At 53.9% G+C, this 14,976-nt stretch overlaps 8 protein-coding genes across 8 annotated transcripts; 5 read left to right on the top strand and 3 right to left on the bottom strand.

Annotated features, from left to right (window-relative positions):
- Window positions 1–2,281: 2,281 nt before the first annotated feature.
- On the top strand, window positions 2,282–3,766 carry K489DRAFT_156149 (Isochorismatase hydrolase). The gene is made up of 3 exons (XM_033599261.1): window positions 2,282–2,702; window positions 2,756–3,412; window positions 3,495–3,766. Exons 1-3 carry the CDS (start codon window positions 2,394–2,396, stop codon window positions 3,678–3,680), a joined length of 1,152 nt encoding a protein of 383 aa, XP_033462415.1. The 5' UTR covers window positions 2,282–2,393; the 3' UTR covers window positions 3,681–3,766.
- Window positions 3,767–3,852: 86 nt separating this feature from the next.
- On the top strand, window positions 3,853–4,782 carry K489DRAFT_408046 (uncharacterized protein; the record flags this gene model as incomplete). Its single annotated transcript, XM_033607427.1, has 1 exon — window positions 3,853–4,782. One exon carries the CDS (start codon window positions 3,853–3,855, stop codon window positions 4,780–4,782), a length of 930 nt encoding a protein of 309 aa, XP_033462414.1.
- K489DRAFT_377928 (uncharacterized protein) lies at window positions 4,642–5,818 on the top strand. The gene is made up of 2 exons (XM_033604276.1): window positions 4,642–5,104; window positions 5,202–5,818. The coding sequence occupies exons 1-2, from the start codon at window positions 4,905–4,907 to the stop codon at window positions 5,419–5,421; spliced, it is 420 nt and encodes a 139-aa protein (XP_033462413.1). The 5' UTR covers window positions 4,642–4,904; the 3' UTR covers window positions 5,422–5,818.
- Window positions 5,819–7,012: 1,194 nt separating this feature from the next.
- K489DRAFT_290315 (Cloroperoxidase) lies at window positions 7,013–7,426 on the bottom strand (the record flags this gene model as incomplete). Its single annotated transcript, XM_033600175.1, has 1 exon — window positions 7,013–7,426. A coding segment is annotated over one exon (414 nt), but the record flags the coding sequence as incomplete, so codon positions are not given.
- Window positions 7,427–7,779: 353 nt separating this feature from the next.
- Window positions 7,780–8,772, top strand: K489DRAFT_156153 (uncharacterized protein). The gene has a single exon (XM_033599262.1). It carries the CDS (start codon window positions 8,180–8,182, stop codon window positions 8,693–8,695), a length of 516 nt encoding a protein of 171 aa, XP_033462411.1. The 5' UTR covers window positions 7,780–8,179; the 3' UTR covers window positions 8,696–8,772.
- A 1,788-nt stretch (window positions 8,773–10,560) lies between these two features.
- On the top strand, window positions 10,561–12,447 carry K489DRAFT_408044 (gamma-glutamyltranspeptidase; the record flags this gene model as incomplete). Its single annotated transcript, XM_033607426.1, has 2 exons — window positions 10,561–11,097; window positions 11,155–12,447. 2 exons carry the CDS (start codon window positions 10,561–10,563, stop codon window positions 12,445–12,447), a joined length of 1,830 nt encoding a protein of 609 aa, XP_033462410.1.
- A 565-nt stretch (window positions 12,448–13,012) lies between these two features.
- Window positions 13,013–13,353, bottom strand: K489DRAFT_408043 (uncharacterized protein; the record flags this gene model as incomplete). The annotated part of the gene is made up of 3 exons (XM_033607425.1): window positions 13,013–13,063; window positions 13,132–13,283; window positions 13,335–13,353. 3 exons carry the CDS (start codon window positions 13,351–13,353, stop codon window positions 13,013–13,015), a joined length of 222 nt encoding a protein of 73 aa, XP_033462409.1.
- Window positions 13,354–13,465: 112 nt separating this feature from the next.
- On the bottom strand, window positions 13,466–14,887 carry K489DRAFT_377923 (Metallo-dependent phosphatase). The gene has a single exon (XM_033604275.1). It carries the CDS (start codon window positions 14,801–14,803, stop codon window positions 13,889–13,891), a length of 915 nt encoding a protein of 304 aa, XP_033462408.1. The 5' UTR covers window positions 14,804–14,887; the 3' UTR covers window positions 13,466–13,888.
- Window positions 14,888–14,976: the final 89 nt, after the last annotated feature.

Genomic DNA, 14,976 nt, shown 5'->3' with positions numbered 1-14,976 from the left:
ATACGCGATTCCGTGCCAAGCCCCTAACACGCTCAGAGTATTTGCTCTTTAGCGGTGAGAAACATACTACGTCGAGAGGCTGGAGGATGTAAGATGAATATGAAGGCATATACAAGGTGAGGATCTTGTTCTCGAGGCAATAGTCCTTAAAGCCTTGGTTCAAATAGCTCTTATAGCCGTCGAGAATAAGTAGCCTATACCCTGCTACTTAACGCGTCCTTGTGTACGCGTCAAAATGCTTTAATTACTCTAAACTAAGGTCATTGTTGGTCCAGCCGTTCTCAGAGACCGAGATTCTGTTACGGTACCCTCCAAGGAGGACGAAGGGTCGTCGACCTCGTCACCGCCGGCTGCACTTGCCCGCAACTACGACTGTCCAAGGCGACTTGGACAGTCGTAGCTGCTGTAACCGGCGGAGTCAGACACGACATGTTATTTCGAAGTGCACAGTAGTTAGTTATTGAATCAACCTTTTCACAGAATACGTCTTGACTATGCAACAGATTCTCTAATCTGAGGGGATATTAGCCTCTCTATACTACGCAGAGATGTAGACGCGCCCTTTGTAGATAATAAAGGGCGGGATTGCATAGCCTGCGGCGCAAATGCTCTGTATGACTGTCACCCATTCGCGGTTGCCTAGTTGAACTAGTATTAGTCTTTTTCGTCTGTCTGAACCTGTAACAACTTTTATTGTCCCGATAATACCTATCTAGAAGCCTGTCTTATCGAAGTTATAGATATTATTATCATAGACACTATACTTGGCTTTTATGTCTATAACTAGCTTCAACTACGCGTTAATAACCTCTAGACCTTCTTAGAGTACTCTCTAACGATCCTTTGCCCGACTAAACGCTATCTTCAGCTTCTCTGAACGCGTAACAAATCTCTTAGGCCAGTATTTGCCGACTGGCTCTTCTCCTCGTATAGCTAGTAGTTTGTTAGCTATATCTGCTACTTCAGAGAGTAGGGGCGCAAATCCTCGCGCGTTAAGGTTAAGGATATATTGCTCAAGCGTCCCCTCTTCTGTTAGGGTCAGGCTCTAACGGTTTGGTACTATAGTCGCGCGAGAGCTAGTTCCTGTAAGTCTGGCAGAGAGTTTCTAATAATGGATATTAAAAGCTGCAGCTGCGCTTCGTTAGCTCCGAAAATAACCAGATTTATAGGCATTGATAGCAAGCTCGATTCTGCCTTCTTAATTAACTGATAACATGTCTTGTTGTTGAGATATTATAAAAGAAAGATGTTGTTTACAATGCCAAGGAAAAGTGGCCGGCTCGATGATATGGCCGGCTCGATGATCAATTACGTTAATACTAATATAATATGATATCGCCCTGGGTATGTACAGTAAACTTGTCTCCCCTCCTCCCCTCCCCACCAGCACCCACCTGCACCCGCCCGATCTCCTCCTCCGCCCGTCCGTCCGCCCATCAGTCATCACTCATCACCCGGGCACTCATCCACCCATCCATCCATCCATCCCTCGCTCCTCACCTGCACCCATCATCCATGACTGCAGCATCACCGCATGTGGCCCAGGTGCCAACGTTCATCAATGCTCGGGCGGGCGGTTCTGTTCTGTTCTGTTCTGATCAGCGAACCCAGCCCACCAGTCCGCCCGCTCTGAATATACCATCGGGAGCGGGGACCCTCATCACCACTGCACAGGACATGTATTATATTCGTGACATGTATCACTGTCCACATATTACATATCCCTGTACACCTTGGGCGGAGTTCCCGCGGTGGGACATTGGTGGTGGTGCAATCGCCAAGGACCTCTTCCCACCCGCCCAATTATTATCTATATCCGTGACATATATCACATACATGTCCCCGGGTAGGTGATCGACGGAGGACTCAAAGCCGCATGCAGAGAGAGCCTGATCAAACTTTCACTCACCCGGCACACTCACGCACGCACGCACGCACGCACGCAGAAAAGCCAGGCGCCTCATCAACAACCTCGTCCTGCAGCAGCTGCATCACCCGCCCCTGCCTGCCCCCCCCGACAGCATAACCCTGGTCGTCGCCTGAATTCTATTGGAAGCGAGGAAAAGACACCACCGCCTGCCGCCTGCAACCTGCAACCTGCACCTGCACCTGGACTGGCACGAACCGCAACGTCGGGTCGACTCTGCTCTTCTGCTGGCAATCACCATCGCCGCCTCTCCCTCGCGAAATGTCCGCCCTTCTCTCTGACGCCTCTCGCAGCCAATCTCGCTCTCTGCATCCCCCCTCCCGACCGCGCCTGCTTGGTCTTTTCGTGACCTCTGCAGTCAGATGCGATCCTAGAGACCCGCCCGACCTTGCGTCATCCTTTCGCTCGCCAACATCCCCTCGACGTCGACCGCACCACCTCCTCACCCGTGCATTTCGGAGGAACCATGTCCGACTTGCTAGCCCTGCTGTCGCAGCAAGCCTCCTCCAGCAGCAGCCTGCGGTCCCGCAAGGCCTTGATCGTCTTGGGCCTGCAGAATGACTTCGTGACATCGGCCGGGAAGCTCCCGATCCCTGACACGGAATTCGTCGATCGGCTCGCAAAGCTCGTCCCCGAGTTCCGCGAATTTGGAGACGTGGTCTGGATCCGGAATATATCCGAGTCCAGTCCACCGTCAAAGACCGCCATGCCCGAAGGGGAGACCGTTGTCCCCGACGGGAACGCGAGCTGTTCCACATCTGCTAGACGGCCCAAGGTAGCCTTGACACTGCATGACCGACTCGGACCTGATACTGATCATCGGAGCAGAAATCGCCTCCGACGGCGGTTGACAGGCTCGACCTGGAGCTGTTCTTAGATTCCTCGGCTGCTGGGCGGCGATGCTGCGTCCGCGATACTCCAGGCGCCCGGTGGGACGATCGCGTGCAGAGTCTGCAACAAGCACACGACCTTCGACTCGATAGCCTGCATTACTCTGCGTTCGCCAAGACATCCCTGCTCTTCACGCTAAGGGCAAAGCTTATCACGGAATTGTATATCTGTGGATGTTTCACCAATGTTTCGATTTATGCCACAGCCATGGATGCCGCACGTTATGGCATTCAGACTACCCTCGTAGAGGACTGTCTTGGCTATCGCCATCGAGACAGGCACGACCTCGCCCTTCAGCAATTGCACGACATCATGCGAGCGCGAGCCGTTCCTGCCTCCCGAGTCATCGAAACCCTCCGCGATCCGTCTACTGCCGAGTCCTGGTCGGATCCAGACGAGGACGGAGACTTTGAAAACGAAGACGGAGACGACACCGATCCGGACGACGAGAGTTCATACGGTGAAGAGAGTTCGGACGATGACAATTGCGAACCTCCCACGAACACCAATGTTCGATCCGGCCTCGGCCCGATCACGGCGGCCGATATTGAAGCCGACAGCGAGGCAAGCGATGATGAGGAATGCATGCCGACAGTAAGTTTATCACTTTTGATTCAGCGACAGCTGCCACGTGGGGTCTGTCTCGGGTACAGAATTGGAGGCTCATGTATCGCAGCTGAACATCGACACGCTTTTGAGCCGAAATCGCCTCGTGCTTCAAACCAGCCAGCTCAGGATCTCATCCCCCAAGCTTCGGAAGCGACAGCTCGAGGTCAACGAGCCGGGTGGGAAAGGCCCCAAGGCACCCACGAGCCGCAATCCGCAGAGAGGTCCCGTTTCCCCACATTCCAGAGAATTCTAGAACTCTCGATTCCATCGCTCTTCCATATCAACGTCCGTTCACCCGAGCACTGGACCAAGGACATCGCCGGCCGCACCGATCGTGTCGCGAGATCCATACTGTCGAAACTTATTTTCGTCAGCTATGAAAAAGTTAATGACAAAAAATTCGACATTGATTTGGTGAGCCAGGAATGGACGCCGCAACCGGGACAGGTCCTCCCGTGTCAGCCCTTTTCGGCCCTGGTCTGGAAGCAGAAAGCCTAGGCTCATGTTTGCACTACAATGTCATCCCAGAAGATCTGGCGTCGAGCATATTCACTGCGTTGAACCAGGAAATTTCCTGGCAGGCCATGCACCACCAGCAGGGTGTTGTCCCACGCCGGGTCTGCTGCCAAGCATCGGTCGATCCTGTCGACGGCAGCTCGCCGATCTATCGGCACCCATCCGATCGGACCATGCCGACAGAACCGTGGACGCCTTTCGTCGATCAGATCCGGACCGTGGCCAGCGGATTGGTCGGACACGAGCTCAACCATGCCCTCATTCAACTCTATCGAAGCGGGAACGACTACATCTCTGAGCACTCCGATAAGACCCTGGACATTGTACCCGACAGCTATATCGTGAACGTGTCGTTCGGGGCACAGCGGACGATGCGACTTCGCACCAAGCGCGCGCCGCGGAACACCGGCGAGGAGAGGCCGGGCGGTCGTGACGCCGCATCTCGGCTACAGCCCGAACCGCGTACGACGTATCGCATTGCGCTCCCGCACAACTCCATGGTCGCGATGACTCTGGAGACCAACGCCCGCTACTTGCACGGCATCAACGCCGACAAGCGGCCCGGCGTCGAACTGGCCGAAGAGGAAACGGCCTTTGACGGGCAGAGGATCAGTCTCACTTTCCGCCGGATCGGGACTTTCCTCGATGCAGACGGGAAGCGCATCTGGGGTCAGGGTGCGACGGGCAAACGGAAAGGAGATGCCCAGGGGGTGATCTGCGGCGACGAGATCGAAAGCCAGAGATTGATCGATGCTTTCGGGAGAGAAAACGTCACGTCGGAGCGGGACTGGGGGCGATGCTATGGGAAGGGAAGTGATGTTTTGCATTTAAAGGGGTGACTCCTGTTTTCGTTGACACCCATCGACATACATCAGCGACTTTTTCGCCTTCTCGCGTCTAAGCTGGCACGGTCCATGGAATCATACAATTCAATAGCGCCCCTGGTCAAATGTGCTTATGAATGACATCAAACACCGGCCGGTCTCACCACGGCCCTCTTCGCAAGCAGCCTGTCCCGATTCCCCATTTCCCACACAATTCCCACCACCGCCTCCCCAGCCAAGGCTCATCGAGCAGCGCCGTCCCCATCCCTCCGCCGCCGCCTCCTCCTCCCCTTCGACCCGCCTCCGTCCAAAATCGCCCTGAAGCCCTCCACGATCGCTGGCCATCGGATCTCCCCGTCAGCAAACTCCTCTCGGAGAAGCCCAGATGGAGGAAAAAGAGGGGGGGGGGGAGAGAGAGAGGGAAAATCCCGTACCGATCATCGCCACCGCGATCAGATACTGCATCATCGACACCACCCACCTCGCCGGCGGGAAGCGCAGGATGGGGTTCCCCCCGTCGTCGCGGACCCGCCCGGCGCCGCGGAGGAAGCGCGCCGTCGCATCGTCGGCGGAGGACGAGGACGGGGGACGTCGATGACGTGGTTCGGACATGGGCGCCCGGATGGTGAGCGCTGGAGCGCGGGCGGGCGTTAGGGTTGGGGCTTACGCCGGCGGCGGGGGGCGCGCGGGGCGGTTGATCGACGCGAGAGAGAGAGAGAGAGTCACGGATCGCCCCGTCGAGGTGTCGAGATGCTTTGTCCCGCCGTGTGAGCGGGTGTCGTCGTTGGAACTGCGCAGAGGATTTCGTAGGGAGAAGAAAGAATTACATCTACAGGAGGGACGGGTACATCGAGGACGAAAGAGCGGGCAGATGCGACCGGTGGATGACGATGCATCGAGGCCTCTCCCTCCCTCTCTCTCTCTCTCCGGCGGCGTGGCGCGGCTCGGCACACCGCGGAGATCTGCCCGCCCGGGCGCGCCCCTCGATGGCCGTCATCAGCCGCTCTCTCCGCGCAAGCTTTCCGGCGTCGTCCCTGCGACCGCACTCCCCTCGCCCTCCGACGAGCTCGTCAGATCTCTGCGACACGGCGGATCCTCTTCCCCTTTGGAGGGACCGGGCGATGGGTGTCCGTTGGGTCCTTTCGGGTTGCGAAGCCCGAGCGATTCTCTAGAGGGGACTGTGTTCCGAGGGCGGATGGAGCTTTCCTTCCTTCACAGAACGAATCGGGAAATTGAACGTGATGGAGTCGCTCCTCGGGCACGATGTCATAGGCAAATCGGTGGGCGGAGGGATGATCCGGATCAATGCATGTTCCGTTCGAGAGTTCGTCCATTTCTCTACATGTGTGATGGAAGTACGCGAGAGGACACGGGTGGCTGGACGGCGAGTATAGAGCAGAAACAAAGCAAGTTGTGTATCCAATAACGAAAGTCTATCGGAGCCATGTCGGCAAAAGAGGGCGAGCCAACCAGTGTCCTCGCCTCACTGAGCCGTGATTCCCTCATCGAATATCAATTCCCAACCAGAGGCGATCTCATCCCCGCCGAATGTAACCATCTATCCCTCATCTAGTCTCCTCCTCCTCATCACCAATTCTCCATCGATGGCAACTGGAGGCCGCCGCTTGGGCTGCGTCTAGCAGTGGTAGACGCCATTGCGGAGGTAGTTGCAGTTGGTGCTGACACCGTCCGCCGACTCGATCTTAGCGTTCGGGCCGGGCTGGGCGAAGTTCATCTCACCGCAGTCGTAGGTGGCGAAGAAGGGCTTGATGGCGCCGTTGAGGAAACCCTGGACGACGTCGACCGCGCCGGCGAGGACAGGGGAGAGCACGCCGGGAGCCTGGTCGATGATGGCGGTGGCCAGGAAGCAGGTGGCCTGGTCGGGGGTGAAGTTGGCCAGGTCGAGGCCGAGGGGGACGAAGTTGCCGACGCCCTGGTTCTGGCCGAGGGGAGTGTCGAGGAGGGTGTCCGCGAGGAGAGAAGCAATGTCGGCGCCGGTGGCGGCGAGCGAATAAGGGGTCTCCCGGGTGAACCACTTGGCCGGGAAGGTCTCGTTCAGGTAGAAGGGGAGGACGTTCTTGGCGTCGGCAATGCCCCCAGCGGTGCCGTTGGGCATGGCGCGGTAGATGAACACACGCTCCGCGGCGGTGACAGCGAGCCATCGGATGCCGGCGTTGAAGCTGGGGTTGTTGTTCTTGGCCTCGTTGTAGACGGTCACGCGCTCCTCCTTCCATGTCTCGAGGTTGAAGAGACCGTTGTACTTCTTGGCGATCTTCTGTACGCGTTGGAAGCGGGGAAGGTTGAAGTTGGCCTGGTTGCCGAGGGCGTAGTCGATACGGGAGATGGAGTTGTCCACCTCGAAGAAGCCGTGCCGGCTGATTCCGAGAGATTGGCCGAGAGTGTTGGGAACACGAGAGTCGGCGCCGCCGATGGAGTACTTCCCGGACGGCAAGTCACCACCGGAGAGCAAGCCGAGGGCAGACAAGAAGACACAAGTGTCGTAGCCGAATCCGAGGGTGATTTGGCACGCGTTGGCGGCCTCGGCGAAGGTGGTAATGCCGTCACGGGAGATGAAACCATGGTTGGCCATGGTGTTCAAGGTCGGGCACATGCCGCGGACGGCGTCGGGGGCCGGCTTGAGGTAGACATGGTTGGCGTCTTCACCAGGGATCTTGCGGAGACCGGTCTTCTGGGGACTATGGGATTTCCATTAGCTACATGCTACCGGTTCGATTGATCCATTCATGCGACTTACACAGGAACATCCAAAGCCTGCAGGATGCCGGTGAACGGCTGAAGGATACCATTGAGAAGACCACCACCGAGCAAGAGGTCGCCGCGCTTGACTTGTTGAGTGTAGTATTCCTCTTGGCGCTTGAAGTGGTTATGCTCCGCCTCGCGCTTAGCGATGTGAGCCTCAACGGCGGTTTCACCCTCGGCGCGGACAGTGTAGAAATGCTCGGCTTCCTTCTTCGAAAGCTGGCCTGCCTCGGCGAGTTGTCCGTACGGGCATGGCGATGCCAAGACGGCTGCCGCCAGTGAGAGAACAGCGAATCCCTTCATTATGATGGACTGTATGATCAAGACGAGGAATTGCGTGAAGAATTGTTGTGATGGAAGTGATTTCTTTCTCGGTGGGCCAAGTTCATGACCTTTATATCCCGAGCTGTCGCGGTCGAATTCGATAGGAATCTGTCACATCTCCGCCATCTTTGACAATCATGGATTGTGCAGAGATGATCGACATTGGTCTTCACCTATTCGGTACGGAAGAACTGCTGAGTTTCCACGCAAGATATCGTTTTGCTTGCTTGTGACAACCATATCGTTACAGATCAAAGGTCTCTCATTCGTCGACATCGTGACACTCAGATAAGGGTCTTCCTGGAATTAGCTTACCGGAAACGTCCAGATGGTTACAAGTGGGCCTCAGATAAGCTTTATCTTGAACAACTTCCCACGATTGAGACTTAAGCTTTCATTGAGGAGAACTTCGCCACGGCATATCTGCTGTTGGATGGCCATCATTAGTGTCGAAATACTGATTGTAAGAAGAACAGGGCAATGGAAGCTTGAAGGCTGCTGCACGATTGTCAAGCCGACCAGTCATGCACCGCCAATCTCCCGCGCCACTGCCGCTCAGTCTAGCGATGCTTGTGTGAATCCCATAAGGATATGCGTCGATTGGACCATCAGTATGTGCATCTCCGAAACCACGCAATTCGCACGATCATCTCTGTCCCTGTCGGTTTCCTGCCGGCTTGCAAAGGCACGGAAACGCAGACCTCATGCTGCGCATTTCGCGCGTGCTAGAACTCAACATTCTTTCAGACCTAGACCTTCCAGGATTGAGATCCATGTAACGACTGACGGGACTTGCCAGCCAACCCTGTTGTGCAATAGAACATTTCCCGGTCCCCTATTGTAGGTCGTGCGACATCAGTGAACCACGATAGGGACTCTGGCGCTAGCAACTAGGCCCATGGAAGGGTAGCCGTTTAGGAGACCTTGAACTCCAACTTATGCTGGCAATAGCACGAGGCAAGGGCGATCATTTTGCGCCATGCTCCTGGGTGAAGCGCTAGTGGCCAGCGCCACCCTGAGAGCAATCCCAAATACGCCCCGAGATGGTTCGGCGAGCCCAGCAAAGATCATCTTCGTATGACCTGCTGCAATGCGAAGGATTGACTTCGCGAGCTCTCTTTACAACAATAGAAGTTGCACAGGTCCGCGTGTGAATTGGACAACAGGAACCTGGGCAGACCTCCTTCGAATCACAGGATGCCTGCATCGTTGACGATCTGTTGAGCAGGTTCCTGGTGTGTACGTGAGCCATCAAGCGTTAGAATGTGCATGAATGCTGCCAGGGCATAGTCTCCCGCAGAGTTCGAAAGTCCAGGTGAGGTTCAATGATTGTGGGGCCGGTTCGTCGGGAGTGATCCTGAGGCGTGCGTAAAGTTTACCTCTGCATGTTCTGTGTCGTCCCGAAGTGGAAAGGTCGACGGATGACTTACAAGGGTTGCATGTTAATTTTTAAAAGATAAGAACACATTGACAAGGTGTTATGCAAACCCAAATCGTCCAGCGCAACCATCAATGCAATATGTATGGTAATCAGCAACCTTTCACGCCCAATCATCAACGATAAGAAAATGATTACTATCTCGCACTAAGGACAAAATAAAACTCTATTTTGAGTAGAGGCTCGACATGATTAGATTCGCTTGCGACGATCAAACACGACTTCTCCGGTCATATTTGCCGCACGCATTGGATCTTCGGCCTTTTGACTTGTGCCTAGTCTCAAGATTTCAAGTCCTCGGGTCTCACATCTGCTGCGACCAGTGGAAGCCTTGCCTTCTCCCCAGTGCCAGAATGACTGCCTGCCCCGTCCGCGAACTATCTCAGCAGCCACGTCCCGCGGTCACATCGTCTGCCAGTGTGTGATCAGTCGTGCAATGAGATATTTGACGCAATGTTTGTCCCTGCTCGAAGAGCTTATCGCAATCGCCGAGCTCCGTCTGCATATGCGAGAAGGTGCGCGAAGACCTGGTATGTGCATTTCCGTCATGCTCATGCGAGATCTTCTCCTCTCCGGAAGATGTCTCTCCCGGTCAGCCTCTTGCGTGGCGAGACAGAACCTTCACGACTGTTGATATCCGGCTACAAACCCATCGTGTTATTGCCTGGCTCTCAACGCAAATCTCTCAAGAGGATTGTGTGTTGAGAATGGCACGACAAAGGTATGTCCAGTACATGCGCAATGAGATACGCAGGTCTCTGCTCTTCGTCAATGACTACTTGTGAACGGCAAAGAGCTAGTCGTGTTGAAATAAACATAGTTCCGACGTTGTCTCCTCATTCCTGCACTTGAGATCACTTGAATGATGTTTTCAATCTCATTTTGTCCTGGAGGACTTGCTATGGCACTAATCTTATCCATCAAGTTCCCCTCGTCAGAAAGTCGCAGCCTGGATGATTTCATTCCGCTTCTCATTAGCAACGATATTCATCATTGATGAACTTTTGAATGTCGCTCCAAGGATACGATTTCACGTACAGTATGCCTGGACGCATGAACGAGGTCTGAAAAGGCCTGAGGCACGAGAGTCACTACGGAAATTGTGCATTGGACAGCGGGGTCACGCTGATGATGCGCCATTGATTCCTCCCCGCCATCGACGTCAGTCAGGCATTGTCACGCCGGATGAAGTACAACAAGTAGATGATATTTTGTCGTCGATTTCACATAATCGATATATTTTCTACATATTACCCAAATATCAATCAATCATGCCTTTGAACCCCACAGCCTTGTTTCCCTCTGCTGACGGTCCGGAGTTCTCGCACTACCCGTCTCGACGATCTGTGGTACACAGCACCCGCGGTATTGTGACCTGCACACAGCCATTGGCAGCACAATGTGGTATCGAGATCTTGCAGAAGGGCGGCAACTGCGCAGATGCCGCCGTTGCAGTTGCTGCCGGACTGAATATGACAGAACCAAGTAGCACGGGCATTGGAGGCGACATGTTCTGTCTGTTCTACGAAGCCAAAACAAAGAAGATCCACTCTTTGAACGGGTCCGGTCGCTCTGGTGCGAAATGTAGTCTAGAACAGATCCGTAATGACCTCGGTCTCAAAGAAGGCGAGTCTGGCAAGATCTTCATGAAGAGTGTTCATGCAGTGTCAGTCCCAGGCGCAGCGGCCGGATGGGTAGATGCTGTGGAGAAGTTCGGAAGTGGAAAAGTGTCATTGGCAGAGGTTCTTGCACCGGCCATTCGTCTTGGAGAAGAAGGATTTCCCGTCAGCGAGTTGACGGCTCTCTGGGTGGGTACTACATTCGATGCCACCGGCTTGCTGATATTGACCGGTATATGATAACAGTGGAAACAATCCGAGGAATTGCTAAAAGCGGCGTCGCCAAACGCCGCCGAGATACTAAAGAAGGATCCCAATGCAAAGGATGGATGTCGCGCACCTCGGGTTGGCGAAATCATGAAGAATCCGGACATGTCCAATACATTTCGCCTCCTTGGCCAAAAAGGCAAGGCTGGCTTCTACCAGGGGTCTGTGGCCGAAGCATTAGTAAAAGTCGTGCAAGATCTAGGAGGACATATTACATTGGAAGATCTTCAGCATCATATGGATCTCGGATCGGAGGACACGGAGGCAATAAAGCTCAACTTCCGCGGACAAGCCACACACAAGAGTCATGGGCAGCATCTCGACGACCCCAGCGAGGACGGTGTCAACCTGTGGGAGCATCCGCCCAATGGACAAGGAGTTGTAGCATTAATGGCTTTGGGGATCATTGAGCAGCTGGAGATCGCTGGCAAGATTCCTCAGTTTGAGCGCAAGGACCACAACAGTGCTGCATATCTGCACGTGGTCGTCGAGGCATTGCGACTTGCTTTTGCCGATGCCAACTGGTGGGTGGCAGACCCCAAACACGCCAAGGTTCCAACTGCTGGATTGATCACTCCTGAGTACCTATCCGAAAGAGCGAAATTGTTCGATTCCGAGAAGGCAAGTCAAGCAGAGACTCAGGGTTCGCCTGCGCACAACCATTCCGACACGGTCTACTTTGCGTGTTCCGACAGCGAGGGCAACGGCATTTCCTTCATCAACAGCAATTACGGCGGATTTGGCACTGGAATCGTGCCAAAGGGCTGCGGCTTCACGCTGCAGAACCGCGCTGCTAATTTTGCGTTGCAGCCAGCTGATCATCCAAATGTAATGGCTCCGAGCAAGAGACCTTATCACACGATTATTCCAGCCATTGTGACAAATGCCCGGGACGGCTCCCTGCATAGCGTTTACGGGGTCATGGGTGGTTTTATGCAGCCACAGGGTCACGTTCAGGTGCTGTTGAATCAGCTCCTATTTGGTCTGTCTCCACAGGCAGCGCTGGATGCTCCACGATTTTGCATTGGTGCAGGCATGCCGGATGCGGGCGACCCAATGGCACGAGTTGTGTACGTTGAGGAGGGTATCTCGGAGGAAGCGGTTGAAGGCTTACGACGCCTAGGCCACAACGCTCAGATAATCAAGGGTCACGCTCGAGGCTTGTTTGGACGCGGACAGATCATTCGCTGGCATGTCGACCCTGTAGAAAAGCAAGGAGTGTGGAGCGCTGGAAGCGATCCTAGGGGTGATGGACACGCGGTGCCCTACTAGTGCGGCGTTGATCATCATGTAACTCCATGTGTATTGTTACGGTCAGAGCTTTAGTCACATCCACAAATTCCTCAGACATAGGACATTGAGAGACGACGCTTTGAGACGGCCATGAAAGCTTGCCCCAACAGACCGTGTCATTGACTTCAGCGTCGCAGATGTATGGGACAGATCCATGCTGCGCCTCAATAGACTCGCGGTGTACCGATGAAAGTATCAGCTCAAGATGGAGCAGCTGTGGGTAAAGGGGAGAATTCGAAGACCCGTTCGACTCTGCTGTCTATCACTTGCAGTGAGCGTCGTGACGTACGAAGTGGCGAAGCTTAAGGTAAGTCGCTTGACAATTTTTCGCGCGACGACAGGTCGGGAACGTTAAGTCCGGAGATGCATGATTCTGGGTCCGGGCCCCTGTAGCCACAGATTCCATGCGGCTGGCTGTCCAGAGAGGCATCGGCTGGGATCTCTTTCAGCATTCAGTCAAATCCCACTGACATTTCGAACAGCAGGATTGGAATGCATCAATCCATCGGCCCTGGCGTATTCGATCGAGTGTCGAAGGGGCTCTTCAATCCGATTCAGAGCCTTCCTCCGGCTCCTTGACTGTATCCTTCAGAGCCTGTTTGTTTGGATTTAGCGATCGTTTGGCAAATGCTTCATTGACTCCAAGATGATCCCATGACGTACCTCCTTCAGCAATCGTTTCAGCTCATCTTGCTTCATGTTCTTCACAAGCACGTGCTCATCATCGATGTCTTCGACTATGAAGTCATGGTTGTGCTCGGTATCGATTTTGATCAAGATGGCTTTGATGGAAGGGTCGCATTCGACCAAAACACCTGCTGGTTTAGCGAAGAGTCTTGTGTGCAGCGTCTATCCCGAGAGCATACCTGCTACAGCACGCGGCATTGCAATCTATGAATTCGCTTTCGACAATGACAGAGAACCGAAATATGTCTGGATGGAGGCAAAGTGAGAACAAATCTACCTGGTCCGATAATTGCGATCGATCACGTGATGCTTTGTTATCAGCTGCACAGCCCAGGCCAACTTCGAGCTCGACGACCTGTTCGCCTCATCATATGTTTTGTACCATGATTATTTGCTCACGCACGCAGTGTTCGATATCACAGTAAGGCATGCGCAAATACGAATAAGAGACTTGACGGCCATGCCGTACTCCTTGGAGCGAATGCGGATAATCACATCATCAATCACCTCCGCCATTCATATGCAATCCACCAAGTTAGCAAATTGAGCGAGAACATTCCTTGTATACAAAAGGTTGAGGGACGGCACTGATTGTCGCCTGTTGCACTGGATTCTCATCGCTTCCGGAGGTGGCTCGCAGAGTGAAGTACTTTGCACAGTCGTGTTGCAGACTATATAATGATGCCTCGTCATTAAAGATCCACGGGATGGAATCGGCTCGCTGACAGCGACGTTATATATGTACCACATGCGCGTTACGACAGAGCTGATCTCGCTGTCCTCCGACGCAAGAAGCGTTAATCAAGATGGTGCGCTCTGAGGTTCGATCCTGCATGAAGAAAATCCTCAGTAGAAGGAAAGCCATGTAGAAGAGACCAAGCAGCCCAGTTCTTTCCGCACGAATCTGCTCATAAAGCAGCTCGAACTGATCGTACACGAGAATTTCACTGCCACGACCTTGGTGAATATGCCCAAAGACATGCAATTTTGGTTTCACGCGCCAAAGCTCGCGGAGGAGGTTCACATCGCCCCACCCTGCAACATCAAGGTGGTAGTGAGGAGCAGCGTGCGTAATCAAGATGTCGATGTCTGTACCGAGCTGATTTGAAAACACATCGCTGCCTTTCTCGTATTGAAAAGCCCAGTTCCCATGCCGTTGAGTACGTGGATCACCATGTATGGATACAGCACGCTTCCCACCCTTGGGTCTTATGCTGAAAGCGCTCCGCTCTAGATATGTGATCGAACCCCACTGCAAGCTCGCTCGATCATGATCGGAGAAACCATGCTCAGAAGACTTTTGTTGATCAAGAACAATATCGTGATTTCCAGCAATCACAACTTTATGAGGATGTGGTTGAGCGTTAAGCCAGTCCAGCTGGGATTGCAACTCTGGCGCAGTCCCATTTTGGGTCAAATCTCCAGCGTGGATCAGTACGTCGCCCTCCGGTATCTCAGGTCGCAAGTTGTGTGTGTCTGATATGCATACCACTGTTATACCGATGTATTTTGTGGGATCCAGCTGGTGATCACGCGCGAGCTTTTGGCGCTGTGTATACAGTGTCCGCGCTAGACTTGGGATCGGACTCTGCAGGAATTGTCGCAACCATGGTGTCTCTTTTCGGTGAAGCAGTGCATCTAACGACATTCCGATGACCCGTGTAGTATTTGCAAAGCTGGATCTCATTTGTTAAGAATGATGGTCCAACATCTCAAGGTTGTTACTTTTCGTCCCGCGCTTCAGGCAACCTCATAATAGCACGACACTGAGGCACACATACAGCAGCCGGCGTCTATCTGCAGCAACAACGCAGGAACGCG

The sequence above is a fragment of the Dissoconium aciculare genome, assembly GCF_010015565.1.
Source record: "Dissoconium aciculare CBS 342.82 unplaced genomic scaffold K489scaffold_3, whole genome shotgun sequence".
NCBI lineage: Eukaryota > Fungi > Ascomycota > Dothideomycetes > Mycosphaerellales > Dissoconiaceae > Dissoconium > Dissoconium aciculare.
Note: the sequence above shows the minus strand (reverse complement) of the source record. Positions and strands in the feature narration are given on the sequence as shown.